The sequence below is a fragment of the Chroicocephalus ridibundus genome, chromosome 3, assembly GCF_963924245.1.
Source record: "Chroicocephalus ridibundus chromosome 3, bChrRid1.1, whole genome shotgun sequence".
Taxonomy (NCBI): Eukaryota; Metazoa; Chordata; class Aves; order Charadriiformes; family Laridae; genus Chroicocephalus; species Chroicocephalus ridibundus.
The window spans coordinates 73,168,994-73,192,458 of record NC_086286.1 but is presented as its reverse complement, the minus strand read 5'-3'; the positions used below and the strand labels follow the sequence as shown (position 1 = coordinate 73,192,458).

The 23,465-nt window shown below is 35.5% G+C and overlaps 1 protein-coding gene across 4 annotated transcripts in view; it reads right to left on the bottom strand.

Moving 5' to 3' along the window:
• TBC1D32 (TBC1 domain family member 32) overlaps positions 1-23,465 on the bottom strand; it is an 86,970-nt gene that overhangs the window by 30,829 nt on the left and 32,676 nt on the right. For all 4 annotated transcript variants that reach the window (XM_063329698.1, XM_063329700.1, XM_063329702.1 and 1 more), the window contains exons 23-26: positions 20,426-20,514; positions 9,980-10,102; positions 8,238-8,346; positions 7,339-7,432 (exon numbers count right to left, since the gene is read on the bottom strand). In XM_063329698.1, the coding sequence (XP_063185768.1) occupies positions 7,339-7,432; positions 8,238-8,346; positions 9,980-10,102; positions 20,426-20,514 (415 nt within the window). The remainder of the gene's footprint in view (positions 1-7,338; positions 7,433-8,237; positions 8,347-9,979; positions 10,103-20,425; positions 20,515-23,465) is intronic.

Genomic DNA, 23,465 nt, shown 5'->3' with positions numbered 1-23,465 from the left:
ATTCAGGCATTTTCGAACTTCTGAATGCTTGACTTTTTACTTGAGCACTATTCAAACACAGTCTATTGGTACAATTTTTATATATGAGGCACAAATATATCAGATAACAGTTTTCATTATATGCCCAGCTTGCTTATAAAACAAATTTGTGGAACAGTTTACAAAGAGATTTTTATGAAAGACTCCTTTTAAACACAAAGAAAGAAATTCAAAGATTGCTCCTTGCTGTTACTCTTACCTTGTCATTAAAGACACATTCTCTCTTTACAATAGGGAGACATGCCTTCAAAATTAAAGTTGCCATTGATGCAATGACAAAAGGACAGTAAGTACGTTCTCTTCTGACTTGCTTAAAAGTGATTTTTTTCCCCTCTATTTTCTATTAAATTAGAGGAAATTACACATATTTTACCAATTTTCTGGAATAAAATATCACAGACTGAGGCAGTAAATTTCACAACTAGATGAGTCTTACAGAGGCTTGAAAACAGAAGAACCATAGCAACAAATGTAGAACCAGCATGCGTAATCATACATGAAAATGTTGTTGGCTTTCAGCAATGTGATGTCTATACTTAAAGCCTTAAGAACTTTTTCTTTAAATCAAATGTCTTCTGCAACCAAAATGTCAATCTTGGAATTCATACTGAACAATAAATATTAGCAAGCTACCATGATGCACGATGACATAGCACACTGAATAATATATGCAAGGTAGCCATTAAAATAACGCATACATATGCTTTGGCAAATCAAAGAGGAAATAATTTCTTCCCATATGCAACATTTGTTAAAAAATGCTAATATGTTGGAGAAGGCTGACTATTCAAATTCTATTTTTCTGAAGGCAGAACAAATTTCAAGCTCAAATGCCGAGTAATTTTATAAAGTAATTTTATGTAATACAAAACTGATCCAACTCTGTTTTCTAACAGAAAATACTGACCCCTGCAAAATGGAAACAACCAATTAGACTGCCTCTCCTTGGGCAACTTGGTTCCCAAGGTAGTTGATGCTGCTATGAAATATTTTCTGGTCAACTTGAAGGAAAAAATAAAGGTGGTATCTCTAATAAGGTAAATGCACGTGTACCCACTCCAGTTGTGTGCAATCCCTTTGCTGTGGGACCATGCAGTTCCCATCATTAAGAAAGGATCATAGTCTAACACTACTACTAACTGTTCACTAAGGTGATGAAGGTTCTTCATGCCTTGCAAGCTCTCCTTTGTTCTGTTTCTACATTTTGGATGCTATAGAAATGAATTCTGTCATGAAAGGTGACTTTTGATTAAAGATTCAATGATTGTTTGAGCCAGTCTATGGCTATCTAGAATATTTGCTGTTAGTTTTACCTCTTTATAGTATTTCAGTTTTCCAATAAAACTTAATTGTTTCCACAAACAAAATACTATTTTCAAATTATCTTTTTAAGATGATGAGAATATTTTCAACATAACTACAATATTGCACATAATTTATTTTAAACTGATCTAAAGAGCTTAATGATTTATAATCAGTAAATTGTCTGTCATTGGAATTTATTAGACAATACGTAGTATTTCAAAAGAACCTTATTATAGCAACTTAATTATTATCACTAATAATGACTCCAAATTAATTAATCGGAAAGTTATTTGAGGATAACAAAGGAATACGTCCTCAGTTAGTATCTTTCCAAATAACATGCACTGATGCTTAGAACAGATTACATGAGTATGAAAATTTAATGTGAAGAAGGATTTACTCTTATAGTATTACCAGTAGGATTTCTAGATTTTTATTTGCCTTTTGCTGCTATAACAGGTGAAGACTGAAGGAAATCTTAGAACTGCAAAGCAACACTCCTCTACAAGGTAAATAGTTATTTTACTTCCTAAAGGATTGTAGTAATTCAGTTTGGCAGATGAGGATCAGAGACTACAAGCTGAGATTTAATCATTCAACTTATCAGAGACTAGGGTGAAATTTTGATTCCTCTGAAGGAAATGAAACTACTAAAAAAAGATCCTCCAATAATTGCAGGAAAACAGGATTTCAATATCCCTTCCCATCCACCTCTGCTGCCTCCTTCTGCCTTCTTGATTTGACCCCTATTTTTCTTTGCACACTTTCTCTCTCTAATATTCTTCCTGTCCTGCACGTTTTACAAAATTAAATCTTTATTTTGTGATTGCTGAAATGCACACATGCTAGTATCTCGCAGTGTCGATGCATCCAAAATTGTACTGTTTAAACATGTAATCATTTACAATGTTAATTTATCCTCCAACAATAAGATAAGGAAATAAAAATTACAGTATTAGTCTTTTTGCTAAAGACCATGGACCACTGTATTTGCCTTAAGGTTCCTCTGGGAAGGTAGTATTTAAAAAAAAAAAAAAACAAGGAACTTAAGCAACTTGAAATATGTACCAAATATAACTAACGCAGATAATGCGTTCTGTTGTTAGAATAGTGACAGGCAAGCAACCTACCGAAACAAGAACTCAAGGAGGATACAAGACTTAGGATCCTCAGAGCGCACACAGGAATGTTCAAACGACAGAGAAACAAGCTTAAGATCCATGCAACCAAGATACTATAGCATAACCAGGTATGTAATACATCCATTACATACTGTAACTGATAGCATATCGTGGCAACTTACCGCATCTTATTTTCTTTCAGCTAAACCACTTGCCTCTCTTAACAGCTTGACATTAAACATGGACTAACACTTCCTCCAGCAGGTCATTACAGTACCAGAAAAAGAAAACCTTGGGGATTTTTTTGAATGACAATTGCTTCCAAAAAACTCATGATATCAAATAAATGCCAGCTCACTTTCACAGGTTAGTAGGCAACTATAACTTGCCCAAATGTATTACCAAGTAGCTGGAACTCCAACCGTCCCACAGTCCCAGGCTATGCATATTGCCTGTTACTGAGGGTGGGCTTTCACAGTATTGCTGTGAAAGAAATGGCTGAAAAGAAATCTGATTTATAAAAAGAAAAGGCAAACAGAAACATGGCAGCATGTTCCCACTCAAGTTAAAGAGTACAAAGCAAAGAACTCAGAGAACAGTGACTGAGATAAAACATCAAAAGACTTTAAGAACATTATCACACACGTTTTTTGGTAGCAATTCTGGACTGTACAAGTCAGGAAGAGAGTAAGATTAGTGAATAATGAGTTGCTTATGTATATGGAAATGATAAGCAGTGAATGCGTCATTGCAGGACAATTAAGGACACTATTCTTCAGTCACACTCATCACCAACTGTCATAACTGCAGAGCTACGAGACGAAAAGGAAAACAGATCTTCTGTGCAAATAGAAGAGTGAATATTACAATTTAATACAGTTTGAAAAAGTTTAACTTTTAATAACCTACAATGTAGTTAACATTACAAGTAAAAAAATCACTAATAGTTGTATCCTGAATAACAAAGAACTATATCACTCTTTGAAAACCACTTAATAGTTCTTCCTCAAATTATCTTACTGCAATAATAATTGAAGAATTAAGACAAAAGATAAGCAACAGGGTATCTTGCTGCAGTGTAAACAGGTGGAAATGGCATAATGAATTTCCACATGTAAATAATGATCCGCATTAATCATTTGAAGCTTCACTACAAGTTATCTTTGACAGAAGCGAACCATTAATATACTGCTATCCAATAGTTTTCCAACTCTAAATACTTCCTGAAATAATTGATGCATATTAATACACAACCAAGCAAGGTGGGGTTTTTTCCTTATATCCTTTCCTACAGCCACATATACTATACAGGCAAATGCCTAACATCTGCAAAACCAGGGCAGATATTTGTAAAGAGTAAAGCACTACAGATTTTCCTCAGATACAAATATATTTTTTGGGTGAGTCTACCCATTCAAAGTGTCATCATGAAATGGAGGAATTACTCCACTACTCCAGGATAGTTACTAATTTTACCAGCAGAAATTATGATAGCTTCATTTTCAATCCAGTGAAGCAAAATATCTAGTTGCCAGTGTCTGCGAGCACTACATCAGCACAGAATAATAGCAAGTGTTAAAAAAAAAAGTTCTCCAAGATGCAGTCTTCATGCCTTGGTGCTGGGAAACAGATGTTCCAGATGTTCTGCAGAGTTAGCACTGCTCTGCTTTTTCTCAGAGCTAATTAGTCCTCCTCCCTTTCCCCCCCGCAAACTGAAAAACGAAAAATGTGCCACTGCTGCATGTTTTCTTCAAGAAAACTCACTGCAAATAAGCCCTTTTCAGTGACCACCCCGACATGCTACTTTATCTATGGTTTCCATTACACTAGATACAGTCACAGGCTACATGACATCCAGGGCTGTAGAAATGAAGCTTCCTATTCCCTGACCTCAGTAGTACATAATCTTTTCAGTAAGCAACAGTCACGCTAGTTCCAAAATATTCAGAGTAATTTCAGCTTGCACTCAGAAAGGCAACTTCCATTAGTTGAGAGACACCCCTGGGAAACAAAGGTTCTGTTATTGCATCTGTCCTTCAACTCCACCTGAAGGGAGGGTCAGAAGAGAAACATCTTCAGAGACAGCAATATCATATCTGAGTGCACATCTGTAACCCCTTTTTTTTTTCCTCCCCTCCCAGCCATCTCAATATCTGTATTATAGTTACATTAAAAAAAAAAAAAAACACACACCACCAACAAAAAAACCCAAAAACTAAAAACCAACTCAGATGTTTTTACAGCTGACATCACAATTATATGATGGACACAGGACCAATTTTCAAGGGAGAAAGAAAACATAAGCTTAAGGTATCCATGTCACCTGGGTAATAAGAGAGGAGGTAAATAAGAGGTCAGGACAGACAGAATAAAACCTAGAGTTACAGCCTTTCCATCCAAAGAGACTGTACATTCTTTAACAGTACTAAGAATCTAGTAGTCTTAATTATTCATATAATAGAAACACCCCAAAAAGCAGACAGGAATGATACCACACAGGTTATATAATGAAACTCCACAGCATGAAATGTGAACACAGACAGCTTCAGGGAATCGCAGAAACATTCTGCTGGCCTTCGATCTTCGATACAACAAAGCAGTCATGCATTCCCACTCATATGATGTACAAGTGTTTGCATGGCTGCAGAACTCTTGCCATTCAGAAGTCTGTGTGAACCCTGTCCGTCTCGTGCAGTGGAGCAGAATTAAAATTTAGCAAGTATTTGCCTAAACTGTTTTTAAAACCTGTGAGCAAGTTGTGTAAGTAACACACAACATGAATTCTGAATATTCACATCAAAGAAGTTGTTCTTAAAACCTCCAATGATGATTTCACGACTCCCAGATGTATCCTACTAGAATGTTTTTTATTAATTTGCAACAAATCTTTACTGCCAAGTAAGCCAACTATTCCTTTTTTTTTGCACAGAGACACAGAAAACAACCAACCTGTCCTCCTTATAATTGTTTTAAACATACTAAGAGACTTGCATGAACTCTGTCTTTTCAGCATCAGCCAGTTCTAATTATTTCAAACTATACTCACATATCACATTTCAAAGTCACGATATGTATCTGTACTCTAGAATCCCTCAAATGTATCTATTTTCCTTAGACTGCAGTGCCCGTGCTAGTGGTACTCCATCCAAGAACTCACCACCTTCAACTAACAAAGATCATCTGTCTTGTACAAATGTAACTCACAGATCTTTCTCACAATCGTATTTTTAACCTCTCTTGCAAAAGAGCACTCCTACCACCACCATACTGTAGTGCTGAAGAATACAGTTCAGATATTCCCCATCTTCTACTCATGCTCTTTGATTTGTTTTTTTCCAAAGCATTGGAAACAGCAATTTATGAATTTCATTCTTTTCATTTCTGATCTACTTATTCCGATACTTTCTTTCAAAATAACTTAGGCATCCTGAAAGCTTCAATCTGGCAAATCAGCTATTCAGTGTTTGGTGGAAGAATATTATTTTTTTTAAATGAGAACTGAAATAGAACACTTTCAATGCTTTGTTTTCCTTCATTTTCAAACAGCAAACAAAATTATTTTTTTTTACTATAAAACTAAACGTTCTGTTCATTTTTCAGTTATATAGTCTTTTTCTTCAGTTACCTTTAACATAAAAAGTGACATTTTGATTTAAAATATTCAATACTCCTTCTAGCACATTTGCAAACCTTTGAAAGTTCATTTCAGCAAATTTACTGTTAGCCAAAAAGTTTTACCCAAGCTTTCCTAGCTGGTTGTCATCCACAAAAGTCACAACTACAATCTCTATTCTATTATCCCACTGGTCAATGATGAGCGCCAGAATTGCTCTAAACAAGAGAACAGGTAGGTTCCATGGGTTACAATAAAATATGCTTTTTCAATCCAAGAGCAATGCTACCTGCCTCCTTGAAGACATAGTTAAAACAACTGGGCACCCACTTTACAGTGATTTGATTGCTGTCTTATGAAAATTGCCTTGGGAAGCCTGTAACAGTTAAGATAGAGAAAACTCCCTTCTCTTATACCTACCTGGCCTTTCCCCTTGTCAGAAAAGGAAATCACCTTTTTGTATTTTTTTCCTAGGTATTTACAAACTGATTATTTTGTATTCTACAGCTAATGAAGAATTTCTGTCACTTTTGAAAAATCTACATCTGCGAAGGAAATTCACAAATAATTTCTAATAAGTACATCTCAACAATACATGAGCATGAACATGTATTGTTGAACACGAACAAATACAAAGAACGATTTATTTACTATAAACCATTCATCAGATTCTTTTGCATTGTCTATGCAAATTAAAACCTTAAAATGTTTTTTCTGTATGAATTAAACTGCTTTGCCTAGATAGTTCTTCAAAGGATTCTTCAGTCTGCCCACATTCCAAATTGATGTTCAATGCGGAAACCAACTATCCTAAACAGTGTCTATTTCACACACCACCAAGCTTTGTAAACACAGGGATCTGAATCACGAAAATAGCGTACAAAAGATTTGTAGCTTAACCATACTGTCTTCCTTCAGTTACTAGAGAGATGATATAAATGCATCTCATGAGTCACCCACCTGAGACAAGCCAAAAGGTTAATCTTGAAGTTTGCATAAGAATTAGTTTACTAAACAGAGCTTTGCAGATTGACAGTTGCACAAAGGCAGACAAGCACAACCAAACCAATTTATTTAGCTACAAATCCAGCCAACAATAAAAAAAAAAATCCTTAAATACTTATGAGATTATAATCTGGTGGATGGGGGGTGGGGGCGGAGGGATGGGGGAGACGGGGACAGGGAGGAAGGAAAAAAAAAATAAAAAATCAACAGGGATGCTTGTTTGACATATACACTGCTTGTATGTTTTGTATGTACCTTGTCTGAATTCAGATTTCCTAGGAATTTCTGCAAGATAGCACTTTGGCAAAGGGAATGATGAAAACATTGGCCAAGGATATGGATCACTACCCTAGAAACAGGACCAGAAAGAAATTAATTTAGGAGAAGAATTAATAGCATTTGCTCGATAACACACAGGTTTATTGTCTGTGCACCAAAATTATGCTTGATACTACAATTCGCGATGAGATATTCCATAACTAAAAAAAAATAAAATAGTTAAAGCATACAAAATCCAAAAAGCATTTGAGCCAGAATTTTTTCAAGTATGTACCACTAACAGTTTTGATTTTACAGTTTTTTTCAACCAAAAAGGAAAATGCAGACTTTATAAAAATAATTAAAAAAAACACATAAAACTGTATTTCAAATTTTATACATTGATCTAGCTGTCTCACTGTGCTGACAGTAATTTGCATTTCATCTTTATGAGACTGACAGCCACTGAGAAGCAGAACATTTAAAGGAGCTGCTTAACAAACAGTGTATTGTTAGAACATCGATGAAAGCTCCAGGTATTGGATACCGCAGATGAAAACCTAAGTATGGAAAAAAGAAAACACAGAAATAGAAAAGTAAAAAAAAGACAAATTGCATTCACTTTTATAGTAGGAAAAGTAACATTAAAAATGAAGCAATATAAACATTTAATTTGAACGCAATATGTCTTACGAACATGTCAATCCCCAGATAGTGGGAACAATGTATTTTTTCAGTGTATCACTAATTAAAATTTTAGCCCTTTATAAAGCTAAAGGTAGGCTGGTATTTCTTAATATTAAATAATTTTGTATGTGCTGAATTATCAGCAAAAATGTTCAATTAATGAAGGCAGGAGTTACGGAAAGAGAAACTGTTAAACTTTAGATTCTAACCTTATCTAGTACTCTCAAAGGCAAAATCCTTTCCTGTGGTCCTCCAATCAGATTTATCCTTACAAGAACATGGTTTCTCTCCACTGATAGACCATCAATTATAAAATCTCTGGAGAAAAAAGAAACAAAATCCAAAAAACTCCAAAAATCAGAATCACTTGGATTTATTCATTGTTTAATTCAGCAAACTTTATTGAGCAAGAATACCTTGAGAGACATACCGGAGTTAAAACGCAATCTGGAAAACACACAGGCATAAGGAAATAAACAGAAACATGAAGTATTTTGAGATGTCTGCACGGATTATCTTAACTCTGAACTTCCTTACCCATTGCTGATCGGAAACATATGAACATTTAGGGGACACAAAAAAAAGTAGAAAACTTCACGGGCTTTGTTATATCCACATGCTCAGTAATGAGGGCAGAGACAGTTAATGGACCAACAAAATTTGCTCCTTATTTGCCTACCAGCAAATTTCTGCTGCCGCAAATAAGCAGAGTTATTCATAACTTAACACACAGTCAACTTGCTGACTGACGCCACTGTGTAGCCCAAGGTATAAAATTATTTAAAAAGAATAAAAACCAGTTTTTAGACACCAAGTTTCTTACAATTTTTTCCTTCTTAAGGAAACAGTATTTTTCATCCTCAAATGGTATATAACATCTGTATCTGCTGAGATTCCACCCACGCTGTTTGATTTAAATTCTGTACTGGCCCCATAAAGCAAAGAGTAAGAGGAAAGTTCTTAAAATTCAGCATGCTGAGAGAAAGGACAAAACGTCTGTGACTCTCCCCAAAATACACTTTTCTTTTTGAAACAATGCATTGTGCAATTTTATTTAAAAGTCAGCAATGGAATGTCACAGAAGCTGGAGTCCACTAAGTTATAAATAAAAAGAAACAAAATCCAAAAAAAGAATGTACTGATGATGCCTTTAAACCATAAACATTAAAACAATACCCTAATATTAAATTATACACGTAACATAAAACAATAATATAAAACAAAAATAAAAAGGCCCCTACTACAAGAAAGATATGGACGTGCTGGAACGTGTCCAGAGAAGGGCCACAAGGATGATCAGAGGGCTGGAGCACCTCTCCTATGAGGACAGACTGAGAGAGTTGGGGTTGTTCAGTCTGGAGAAAAGGCGGCTCCGGGGAGACCTTATAGAGGCCTACCAGTACCATAAGGGGGCCTACAAGAAAGCTGGTGAGAGACTTTTTAGGATGTCGGGTAATGGTAGGACTAGAGGGAATGGATTAAAACTAGAGATGGGACGATTCAGACTGGACGTTAGGAAGAAGTTCTTCACCATGAGGGTGGTGAGACACTGGAACAGGTTGCCCAGCGAGCTGGTGGAAGCCCCGTCCCTGGAAGTGTTCAAGGCCAGGCTGGATGGGGCTTTGAGCAGCCTGATCTAGTGGGAGGTGTCCCTGCCCATGGCAGGGGGGGTTGGAACTAGATGATCTTTAAGGTCCCTTCCAACCCTAGCAATTCTATGATTCTATGATTTACACCCACAAATTTTGCACTTTTTAAAAGAAATAATGTAAGAGTAATGCAAATAAAAATAAGAAAAATATTGATGATGAACCTGCATGTAGGTACACTTATGCACATTAGAACCCAACTTCGGTGAGAGCATTTGCATATTTAAAGCCACTAAGGTGTTCATTTATTTGTTCTCAGGAGAAAAGTTTGATAGTTAACATTTACATCAGTTACTTCTTACCCTGGTCCTTCTGAAGTTTCTGTGACATTTTCCTCCTGAGCAGTTAGTAAAACTTGTGACACTTTATACTGAGTCTCCAAGAGTAAAAGGGTATTAAGCTCACAGCACAGCACATTTAACAACCTGCAGAAGGACACATTGAAATGATAGCACATCAGTCAGGAACTCAGTAACGCAGAATAAGAGAAGAGCAAACATGTTTATGAGATCTCAAAATGGAAAGAAAAAAAACCCCAAAACCAAAAAACTTGAAGTGTCTGAAAAATACCCAGACACAACTGGGTCAGGAACACTCTTTTATATCCTTTTTAGCCACTCAAGTGGCACAGCCTGGAGCAAATAGGGAATGGTTCACAACAGATTTTTTGTGTGCACTGGACAACCAGAGAAAATATTCACTGGTCAGCTCAGTCTGCTTTTGAGTTTGTATCACAGAATAACAAAAGTGACACAGACTTAACACAGCATTCCATGGAAAATGTGAAGAAATTATACGATAATAGGCTGGTAAGGCACCTCCGAATGAGGTTGTCCGAAGGGGGGGAGGGAGTGAGATAAAAAAAAAAAATTCCTTTAGAAAACAGGCTTTTAAGCATTTCTGTATAATCAAATATAGCACGGTTCGAAAGCAATAAAAGATTTAATGTTAACAAAAACAACAAATCTGATGTGTTTTCTCTTTTATTTCAGAGAAACACAGAGCAATGGTAGACGAAATTAATAATCACAAGAGCACACAACAACACATTACACACAATTTTCTTTTATAACTTCATAGCACATTAACAGTGAAAGTACTTCAATATATTTCATGTAAATCTGACGTAGAGCAATCCAAGTCATATTACCTTTTTTTTTTTTTAACTAATCTATTCGCTGTAACACAGCAACAGAATAATTTCATTGAAGGCTTCCTGGGTAATGGGTAATGGAAAATAATATGACTAAACATTCTTGTTGCTATTTTTATTTTCTGTTTTATCACAGTCATAAAACACAACATAAATTACGTCTAATCAGCATTATATTTTGCATTCACGTAAGACTTGATATGAACTAGAGAATACATATTGTTTGAAATCTGTAGTCTGCTAGTCAATGCTTATTTTCTTCCATGTAACTCCCAATATTCTTCTACTGACAAAAGCAAAATTTGCAAGCCACTCTCTGGATAATTTAACACCTGCAAATTCACACAATTGTAGCCAAGGATTAAATAGTCAAGATGATAATATGTCTTTTTCTTTTTTTTTTTTTTAATATAACTTGATCTTTTCAGTTTCAGTCCTCTTCAAGTTGTATTTATTTTACATTAACTAGTTCCTGACATTGATTGGTTCTCAGTAATGTTCTTAATCACAAGAGAGGAAATAACAGTTCAACTATAAATTCTTTTTATTATTATATAGAAGAAAAATTCACAAAAAGAGCACTGAAACCATTATGAAGATGGACCGTTTCTTCCGTTAAGTATGATGACTTTAAACGGCAAAGAACCTGTTTCCAGCAGTCAAAAACCACTTGTGAGAAGACTGATGTCCAAGAATGCTTATAACACCTCCTCTGGTACACGAGGCAGAGCAAAAACGTATAACAAACCATAAGCAAATAAAACCAGGTAGAACAGATAGTGGTAAGATAAATGAAAAAAATATATGAGATCTAACATGAGCAGCCTCTGCTGGGGCATTCAAATGAAATTTTCATCTACATGGAAAAACTCATTTAAAAATGCCATTACTGAAGTATACATATTTGGTTAAAGGTAATATCCCATTGCTTTACCTTCCAAAGTCATAAATGTATAGATTAAAGTTTGAAACAAACAAAAAAAATATTAAAAAAAAATCACATTTTATAGTGTGTATATTTGTGAGCATGCTGGAATATGGCTGTGGAGGTCTTCTTTTTTGTTTGTTTCTAATTGCATTTGGAACATAAGAATTGGATCAGACCACCCAGACCAATATCCTATCTACAAGGACTGCATGGTTACGAAAAGGTATAAAACCTTGACAGATATAACACAATAACAACAAAGCATATCTTTTTGAGATCTATTTAAAAATTTTGGTTTTAAAGCAGAAGATAGAATTCCCAACCTAAATGTTGCTGAAAATTGGAAGACATGCTCTGATGCAAGGTCTTGTACCTGGGAAGGAATATCTACATGCAACAGTACAGGCTGGGGACTGACCACTTAGAAAGTAGAGTTGCAGAAGAAGACCTGGGGGTCCTGGTGGACACTAGGTTGAACATGAGACAGTAATATCCCCTTGAAGGCCAACAGCATCCTGGACTGTGTAATGAAGAGTGCTGCCAGAAGGTCATGCGAAGGAGGCGACCCTTCTCCTCCACCAGTGCTGGTGACGTCATGCCTGGAGTGCTGGGTCCAGTTCTGGTCTCTCCAATAAAAGCATGACATGGACACAGTGGAGCAGACCCAGCAAAAGACTACAAAGATGATTAAGGGCTTGGCCCATCTGACATAGGGAAAGAGGCTGAGAGAGGGGAGACTGCTCAGCCTGGAGAAGAGAAGGCTCAGGGGAGATGTCGTCAATGTGTACAAATACCTGACAGGAGGGTTTGAAGATGAAGCCAGACTCTTAGTGATAGCCAGTGAAAGGACAGACGCAATAGGCATGTATTGAAACACAGGAAATTCCATTTTAACGTACTGTGATGGTGGTGAAACAGTGGAACAAGTTGCCCAAAGATGTTGCACAATCACCAGCCTTAGAGGTACTCTAAAACAGACTGGACATAGCCCTGAGTAATGCTAGTCAAACCCACTTGTAGAAGAGCAACTGGACTACACAATCTTTAATCTTCCTTTCAACCCCAATTCTCTAATTCTGTGAAAACTACTAATAAGATACACCATATTCCCAGAAACAAATTGCAATACAGATAAAATAAAAGGCTATCTGAAGGCAGTCTTTTATAGAACAGTAATTTTAAAGAAATTCAGAAAAATCAAAATACATATCATAGTTGTGAAAATATGGTAGTAATAAGTAATTTTTTTTTCTGAATTCTGCATTTCCTGTCCTATGTCATCCCTGTCTTTCTTTGAGGTTGCTCCCTGGATTCTTCCCCTTCACAACTAATACTTCATTGTAGAAATCTCTAGTCTGAAAGAAGGCATACTAACTGGTACTTGCGTACCTTTGTAAACTGACTATCTCCTTGGTTTTGGTAGGAGGAATCATGATGACATCTTTAATTACGGCAGAACAGAAGGTCCTTCATTGGATACGAAATAGCTCGTAAATAATTCTAGCTGCTAAAAAAAAATTGTTAATTTTTATATTGTCTCTCTAAATTCTTTCACCTGTAAACAGTATAATTAAGCCACCTCTGAATTTCTCTGACTTGCTAAAAACACCCATTATGAGGATAGCTAATGGTTACTTGGGAAGACAAATGCAGTAACTCAATCCTTTTTCTTCCCCCAGCTTTATATGCTGAACATGACATCACACAGTATGGAATAGCCCTTTGGTCAGCTGGGGTCAGCTGTCCCAGCTGTGTTCCATCCCAACTTCTCGTGCCCTCCCAGCCTACTCGCTGGCAGGGCAGTAAGAGAAGCAGAAAAGGCCTTGATTGCTTAGCAACAATCCAAAACATAAGTGTTTTACCAACACTATTTTCATCTCAAATCCAAAGCATAGCACTATACCAGCTGCTAGTAAGAAAGTTAACTTCATCACAGATGAAACCACGATAAGAGTATTTATCAACACCCTGAGTTACACCCCTGATGCCTGAGGCAGTGGAAGCTACTACCTCAGGGCAGTCGTGTTTCTCCCAGTAAGAAAACTCAGGGACTGATGTATTCCTTACCATGTTTTCCACATGAAAAGGTTTTCAAAAGAGCACCTACAGCATTTTAGCTACCCAACGTCCTTACAAATCACATGTAATGTGATTGCTAGTGGTAAAAGAGAAAGAGTTTCCCTAGCTAAACAAAAATGCTTTTCATGAGCATCACTTGCTAGCCTAGAGGACTCAGAAGTGAGGCAGATTTTAAACTGCAGGAAGTGAATTTCCTTCAGTGAAGTAAAGGAAAAAAAATCACCATCAACAAATAACTGACATAATCCTATCACAGAATCTGCTGTTCCTATTTCATTAATTATAAATTAATAAATCTAACAAACTTCTATTAATATATAAACTAACAACAAAAAAAATTAACATAACTACATGATGTGGAAGCATGCCAACATAATCCTGTTGCAAATCCTCATAACTACTAATGTAGACTCTGTCATCTTTTACCTCTGGATTATTAAACAGGGGTCAAAGATTTACAGGACACGCCACACTCTCTCCTCCCTCACACCCATCCAGCACGCACACTTGGAAGGAAGAGGTTTGTTTCCAAAGAACTATATGTCACTTACGATGCAGAAAACACACTTAAAATAATAGAAAATGGGTCATTAATTAATTAACTCAACCAATTCTCCTTATTTAACCGAAAAAGGTTTGGTAGAAAGTAACTGGAGGACTACATAGTCTTTCATGCTTCCATCATAAGAGTTGATATCTGATAGATTCAGAAGAAATAAATACTGTCAGGCTCAGTTCCTCCCCTCTCTCACCGTACTCCTCCCTCCCCTCGAGAGGAGGAACTCTATGAACATGGCTTTCTTCCGTTCACAAAGACATAAGGATGTTGAATGCCACAGGATATCTGTGCCATGAGAAGGGTTTCTTCAGTACATCCAGCCAATAGCACAGTAAATGCTGTTGCAGGAGTTGATGTTACCAGCCAGTCATTCAAATGTTAGTGATCAAAAAGATTCACCAGTGACATTAGACAACAGCGTTCATGGGCTATGACAGTATATTTAAAACAAACATATGCGGAAAGCAAGAGGTGAAGCCTTATTTCTGGCTCTGCAAGGAAGATGGAAAAGAAAACATGAAACTAGTAAAAGAATACCATATTTTCTAAAGGGGAAACTGAATTTTAAAATTAAAAAAAAATGACTTTAAATAAAAGGTCTTAGAATCATAGAATCATTTAGGTTGGAAAAGACCCTTGGGATCATCGAGTCCAACCATCAACTCTACTCTACAAAGTTCTCCCCTACACCATATCCCTTAACACCACATCTAAACGAATCTTGCTTCAATTTATAATGAATGAGATTTTAAAGATTCATATAAGAACACTTTTAAAAAGCTTCTGCTACTATAACACTTTTTAATAAAGAGAAAGAGGGGATAAACCTAAATAGCACGTTGACCTGAGGAAAAAGAATGATCAGGATTCCTATCTTCTACCTTTAGAAAACAAGATAATTAATGCTCCTTCCATTGTGTTGCAATCATTAAAATCACATATTCTCTTAATTAACAATACACATAATGTACGTACAATTAAGGGAATAAATTATTTCATATGCTGAAGCTACCTCATTATTAAAATGCAATTATTTAAGAGGGTGTGTTTACAATGCAGATGAAAACACAATGGAAAAGAATACACAGGTGTTTATTAGCTGTATTTCCTAAAGCCACAAAGTTGTCTCTTGCCTACACTTGTTCATCTCCCAGCTCCTGTAGGAGATTCATTCACCTGGATTTCACTGGAGTGGACTAGATGAAATCTTGACTAAAAAGTACTGCTTTGAGGCAAATTTCAAGATGCTGATTGATTTTGACGTCAATATAGCATAAGCCATTTAAATTCTCTTCCCTAAATCTTTCCCTTACTAGTTTCATAGGCCCACAGTCTATGCCTGTTGCCAGTAACACTGTTTCTCCTAATTTTTATGTAAACTGAGTATCTTTGAGTTTATTTTGGAATATCGATGCTTTTTAGGGACAGAGGGTTGATTATTGAAGGTAGAAATCTGGTACTTTGCCACACTTTAATCCAGCTAACACAGTGTCACTAACATTCACAGAAAATTCAGTTTCTGAATACAGAGGACAGCAATATGTAAATGCCTGGATAATGCTTCAGGCAGATGCTTTGAAAATATATATTATGCATATATTTTCTTGGCAGGCTGTAAAAACTCACAACTCATGGATGTATTCACTGTACTAGATAAGTTGCCTTGATGCCATATAATTAATCAATCTGAAAGAAAAACAATGTTACAGCTGTTTACTTAATTCCTTTGTTAATATAAGTTACAGAGATTCAAAGAGCTTGGCCTTGAAAGGAAGATGGCTAAGATCTATAATGTCACACCTTTATGAAAATTGTTTTCTCTCATGTCCAATAACTTATAAGGTAAAAATCAACAGGCACACTTGTGTGAGAGAAATAAAGCTGATCACTAAATTAAGAAAATTCTGTGTCTAGTATGTTAAAAATTTATTACTTTGATTACTGCTGTGAATCCCCTTTCTCTAGGATTCATGCCCTGATGCCAATTAAGTTCAGTATCTTCTAAAATAGAAAGAATACTGAGAATTTTTGCATCAGTTCCTATGCGCGCAGATTTTTCACGCTGTACAAAGGAGTGGCTGAGACAGCCTTCAGTGGTCTTTTATCAACCAATGTTGGCCGACTGAGAACCTTCCTGCTTCTAAGTAAGTATGAATATGCTTTGAATTTGGAAGTTGAACTGACAGTTTGAAAATCTTTGTATGCACAAATTTGTAACTGTTTATATACTTTCACTTTTCTATTCTTATCTCCACCTTACTGCCTAAAGTTTTCCTTTAATTAATAATAATGATGATTTTTAAAAGAGCTTTCAAGTGAGTAAAACTTATCCTAGAAGCACGCAATAGCTGCAATTAAAGGAATTCCAAATCAGTGTCTGTGAAACTACTGAAGAGGAATCCTAGGCCAAGATACTTCCAAGTTAAGAATTACAACAAATAAAGTCACACTAGACTACAGCTTGCTGTGAAACTCAGTATTTTACCTTGATCACACAGGACCTAGTTTGTAAAAATGCACTCTAGGGAGTATTCTTTATAGACTGAGAGATATTGGCTATGCAAAACCATATCTAGCTTCCCTACGTTTTCCCTTCGATTTCTACTGCATGGACACAACTTTTCAGAGCAGGCAAGCTTGAAAAGGAAAGTTGACCGCAGAGCCTCTGCAGGACTGTCCTTCATAATAATAGTTCAGAATTCGGAATTCATCCTTTTTCAAAATGAAAACAATCATCCACCAGAAAATGCAATATTAACATTAAAAACATAAATAGATACGCCTGTGCTTTTTGGATTAAACAGACTGTGGAAATACCTATACTTACACAGTTAATAACCAAAATAATTTTACGTCACTGAAGCACAGTATGCACATGAAGAAAAATATAGTTTTGTCATGGTTTAACCCAGCAAGCAGTCAAACACCATGCAGACGATCACTCACCGTGCCCCACCCCCGCAGTGGGATGGGGGAGACAATCAGGGAAAAAAAATAAAATTTGTGGGTTGAGATAAAAACAGTTTAATACAACAGCAAAGGAAGAGAAAGTAGTAACAATAATAATGCTAAAAGACTATACAAAACAAGCAATGCACAATGCAATTGCTCACCACACAATGATCAGTTGCCCAGCCCATCATGAGCAGTGATTGCAGATTCCTGCCCCCCAGTCAACCCCCATTTATGCACTGAGCATGACGTCTATGGTATGGAATATTCCTTTGGCCAGCTTGTCCTGTCTATGCTCCCTCTCAGCTTCTATGGAAAGCTGAAAAAGTCCTTGACTAACGTAAACATTACTTAGCAGCAACCAAAACAATACATGTTAGCAACATTATTCTCATACGAAATCCAAAACACAGCAGCTACTAGGAATAAAATTAATTATCACAGCTGAAACCAGAAGAAGTTCTAAATTGCAGAAGTTGCTTAACATTGAAGTAAGCAAATTTGTAACTCTTTTGAATAGAAGTAGGTTAAAGGACCTCAGATTCCTGTAAGTTAAAACAGATCTGAGGTTCAGCACTCAGCTCTGGGTGAGCCACACTCACAATGATACCTGACCAAATAACAAAGTATACAGCTGTGTAGATCTGTGAATGTTTAAAGAATGTGCATTTGGCTGTACTATTTGGTATTAACTCTAGCAGAAAGAAATGTTTCTAGACAAATGTTTCACCAAAATCATCCGGTCACAAAACTGTTCAGTTTTTCAATATTGCATTTATCATAAACATTTAAATATTTTATTTCTACCTATCAGCAACGAGAAATGTAGATCTTTTGCTCTCTCTAATTAATTTTCTAAATTTTCAGATCTGTTAAGCATCTGATATTATTTGATCTAACTGCCGCTGAATTTGGTATTCTTGATGGAATTCGGTCAAGAAGCAAACCAACTACACACTGCAAGGTTCACTTCACAGAACACAGATGTCTGGTGTCAGCAGCACTCACAGAAAAGCTCATGGAACTTGGTTTCAAAAGGTATTTAAAATGAACAGTATACCTCTCATATTCAAATAATATAGCCTAGGGTTTCTTGCAAGCCTTAATACTGTAAACAATACAGTAACCGTTACAAATTCCAGAATCATCCACAATTCTGGTATCATTTTAACAGGGAACTTTGAATAACTATGTAATGATAAAAATTTTCTTTGTGCAGGCAGTTGAATTAGACATTATAAAAGGCTTCTATGTGCCAATTCTCTATTATTTGCAAAAAACATTTCTATAGGCCCATATTAAAATCCCTAGAATTGTGTCTTCCTTGCTTTTATAGCAAAGGCAATGAAAAGCCGTGGGGAAGAGAACAGGGCTTTTGAACAATAAAAAAACAAACAAACAACAAACAACAACTGAATCTGTTAAAATCACTGAGATTCGAAAAGTCCCTGTGGAACACAAAGCGTTTGTGAAAATTATTTTAATTTTTTTTTTTAATTTTCCTTTTTCTGATTACTAATTAAGATACCTACCACTTCTATGAGTAGGTTTCCATGCTGAAAATACTCCTTAATCTTTCCTTGAAATCTGGCAGTTTGACTGAATTTTCACTTTGTTTTTGACTTTGTCAGAGTCCAGCAGAACATGCCATCACCACAGTGAACTCTGAAGCTTATCTTATCTGTGTAATAATATAGCTTCTTTTACATGATTACAGATGAGCTTATTACTTTGCTCATATATGTAGTTATGGGTAGTTCTGTTGCTTCACAGGGTATATGCCTTGTTAAAAATATTGTAAGCATTCAACACAACTTCAACACATGATCCACGTATTTGTATGCCAGTCTCTGTCTTACAGCATGGGAGTCAACTGCTTATACAATCAGACTGAATAATTAGTTTTTGCCTATACCTTAACAAGGGTTCCTAATATCATCGTAGAAGAAATATGTTCTTTTACCTTACAAAGGTGGAACACAATCTAAAAACAAGCTATTATTTTAAATTGTGAAAACATCTCACTTTCCCTTATCCTTAATTAAATCAATGGGAGTTCTGTGAAGCTTTTTATGGAGTCAGTATAGTCCTAAAGGAAGAATAATATCTTATTTTTCAAATTTCATCTTAGGACTTCTCATTCCTATCCAACTAGTGATTTGCTTCAAAATAGCATTTATAACTTCTGAATTATACGACAAAACCATGTATCTCCCAACTCCGAATTCTGCCACTGTTCACCTCCGTCATGCTCATCCTTATCATCAAATTATACTGTATCTTATGGTTATTCATACATAGTATGAAATAATTTTACTGTGATATCAAAGTACCAATACAGTTGCAGAAAGCTAATGCAGCAGTATTTAATCGTGCTATATCTTGATAACCTAAGAAAGGTTATCAAGGTTTTCCATACTATGAAGCACAATCCAGCAGATCTTTTACTTCAATTGCACAAAATATGTTTGTAACAAAAATGTGAATTCAAGGATTTATATATTCAACTTTGGAAAACAGAACAATGCAGAATCTAATTATTAGTTTAAAATATTACAAAACACAAGCATGACAGTGTGAGCATATTTTAAGTGTTCATGTTCTAGAAATATCTGGGATCAAATGGTACTGTGAAATTTGGTGAAATTGGTGATAATTAAATCTATACATAAAAAAAATTAAGTACAGGGAGACTAGGTAAACCAAACTTATATAAACATGATAAAAAAATACTTCGTTTATTTCCGTATTTCGGTATGATTTTTGTTTTATGTACTACAATGACTGTACCACATGTTCTTTTCAATCAACTAGGCAAAATAACAACATGTAATTTCTATTACTGCTTATCATATTACAATATATCCATTTCCAGGTAATAAGATTAGATTCATTGCTATCCTCATTTTGTAGGCCATTTTCATTTAATCTTCTTATGTTAAAAAAAAAAAAAGGAGGAATTTCACCTTCATGCATAATAAAACCCAAACAATGTTATCTCATCATAAGCAACACATCCAAGCATGTTATATCCTATTTAGTTAATGTGACCAGAGAATAAAAAATGAGCATCTTACCTCAGACCAAAGATATGTGATTGTTCATAACTGAATAAGGAATGAATTTTAGCTTCTGAATTCAAAATTATAAGCCTGTCAATGATATCCTGCCAAAGGAAGACAAATGTAAAAAACTCAGGTATGATTTTTTTATTTTAAGCACATAATAGTTTCATAGGGATGTTTACTATAAAATGAGACCTTTTATTAAAATGCACATTGAAATTATTTCTGTAAGAAGAGGGGCTTTCCACCATGAAAGTCAATGGCAAAAAGAAACCATACAGAAGGTCAGGGGGAAACAAATAGGACAGTTAAAAAAAAAAAAATCACTAAACATCCTAGCATATCAAGTACCCTAGTTTCTACCTAGTATTAAACCACAACAAAAAATGTTAAACTGGGGGGTTTGTATGTTTGAAATGTGTATACATCTATTTTAATGAAAAGAACAGCAAATCCTTTCATATAATACCCTTTCTAAGACTCGTTAGTACTACATGCTTCAAAATATGTCCATTTATTCTCAGTGTAACAAGGCTTAGCTTGGATGTTGAGGCTTACATCTTTCATCCTACAGTATCTCATGTAATAGACAACAACCTGTGGCTGCTTTCCACTTCTTCCACAAATCCAACCTAATTATCTTCCCCTCTGGTTCACTGCATATCCAAACTGGTTCCGAAGAAATTATTTCATTAAAAGACTAAGAAATGCATAAAAACATTCACAGATGTTATCATCTGAGACAGATTGCTGTGCTATGGTCAGAAGAAAGACTACAAAGTCTTACAGGCTTTACTTAATCTGGATTAAATCCAAACTTTTATTTTCTCTACGTTTAAGAAGTATAGTATCAGAGACAGCAGAGAGTTACTATTCAACTGGTTTGACCAATGAGTCATTTCAATACAAGTGAAAAATTAGGATCCATACTTTCATTAAATCCACCAAAGCTCTGCTTTTCAACACAGAGAAAAGTAAACACCACAAGTAAATCTCCCAGTAGAAGAAAAAAAAAAAATCTAGAACTTGTCAAAGTATAATGTCTTCATAAAACACACTGTTGTTTAAAATGCAGTGAAACCGTATTTTCCCTATTAGATTTTTTTGATAGGTAGGGGAGAGGGCTATGAAGAATTAATTTTTCCACAGAGTATGTTCACCATGAAATTCACAATAAAATAATTAAACTTGGATCTCAAGGCTGTTCATAAAATTGGTAATGCAAGAAATTGATTTTTGGGGGGGTTAAGGTTTCTTAGATATTTGCATGTACAAAGAGTTAAATGCTGAGGGATATTTTCTCTGCCAACAGCCGCCTCCTCTCATCTACACATCAAAGCTTGGAGCCTGCAAAAGAATAGAAAGAGCAGGCACAGAGAAAGGACTATGGAGAAAGCAGACCAAGCTCTGATTTGGGATATTAAGAAGGATGACAGTGAACAAGGTCCAATGCAAGGTCTGATCAGAAAAAAGCGCAGATAAATCTGACGGCTCAACTACAGTGCATAGCTTATATATTATAGGCAGGATGACATCTACTTTGAATACTTAAGATACATCAACTAAATATAAGATTCTCCATAATCACTGGAGGGGGAGGAAGAATTTCACCTCCTTAAACATGTCTTTCAAAGCTTGGAGGGTACCTTCCAAGCTACATTCCCTATGTGCTGTAGAACCTCTCAAAAGAAGAGTGGAGGCAAGCAGAAGGACCCCGATTCATCTGCTCCATTTTGTAAAATATTTTTATATGGCAAACAGAGAAAAAAAAAAACTGTCATGTACTAAGAAAAATTTTCTTAAGGGCACAAAATAAAAACTCGATTAGTCAACAGTTAAAAGTACTAAAAGCCCAACTGGTAATCTGTTCAGTCAATGATGGAACTCGTTAGCCAAAAATACAAAGGAGGAAAAAATGTTTAAATCTTGTGTGTTTAAGTAAAGGGCATATAAACACGTGCGTTATCGAATATAGTTCAGCATAAATACTACAACTCAGATTTTGTGGCAATGTGACTTGATTCAGAAATATAGAAAAACGAAACACACAAAGAAATTAGGTTTTCTAACCAAATCTTCTAGTGGCACTGAAATGACTTTAACTTTGCTTTCTAACCATAATTACATCCAGTCAAATTTTTTACCTTTAGCTTTCTGCAATCACTGCCCAAAAACGTGCTTATAACAAATGTTTATGTCCGTTTAACCCCAGAATTTTTCTGAGTACTTAGGCTTAGCCATTATATGTTAAATTAACATTTGATTAACTATTTCCCTTCTGCTGACTACATAATCTTGGATGTCTAGCTTAGTCATACAAAACCCACTGTTGCACAGTATGTGAGTGAGACAAACCCCATCCAAAACATCTGTAACAGTTCAGGGAACTTTGAACAATTGTATCAGTATTGCTATTTCTGGAAACCTAGAGACTTCCACCAAACTATTGAAGTAATTCAAAAGCCGAAACAACACAGGCTTTCAAAAGTCACAAAAACCATTACTTAAAACCTACCCCAACCTGAAAGCTCTCAAAAATGTATCACCTTCAACATAATTCTGCCTCCCCTGCTCCCAGTTCCTCATACAACTTGATGACTGAACAGAACTATCCATTGGTGGACACACCAACATTGAGTGTGTTGGAAAAATGAAATTTACCATCCCATTTTCTCCTGAAATCACCCAAACAGTGTTACAAAAAAGAACTACAAAAATCCCTTCCAAACATTAAGTACACGATCATGATATATGCTGTCTAAACAACTTAAACTACCACCAATCCAGAGCTTGCACTAAATAAGCACTTTAACACAACAGCAACTCAAAGTGCTAGCTCATCAGAAAAAAATCTGATTTTAACTTCCAGTCAAGGTCACAGATTAAATTTGACCATGCTTTATAGATTAAAAAAAAAAAAGATTACAGTTGAATGAACTATTACAAAATAATACTAAATACAGAAATGGTAACACCATTTTTTTTAGGACTGAAACATACCTTAATCAGTAACTTTCTAATTAGTGATTTTTCCTGTGTGTGAATCATCTGT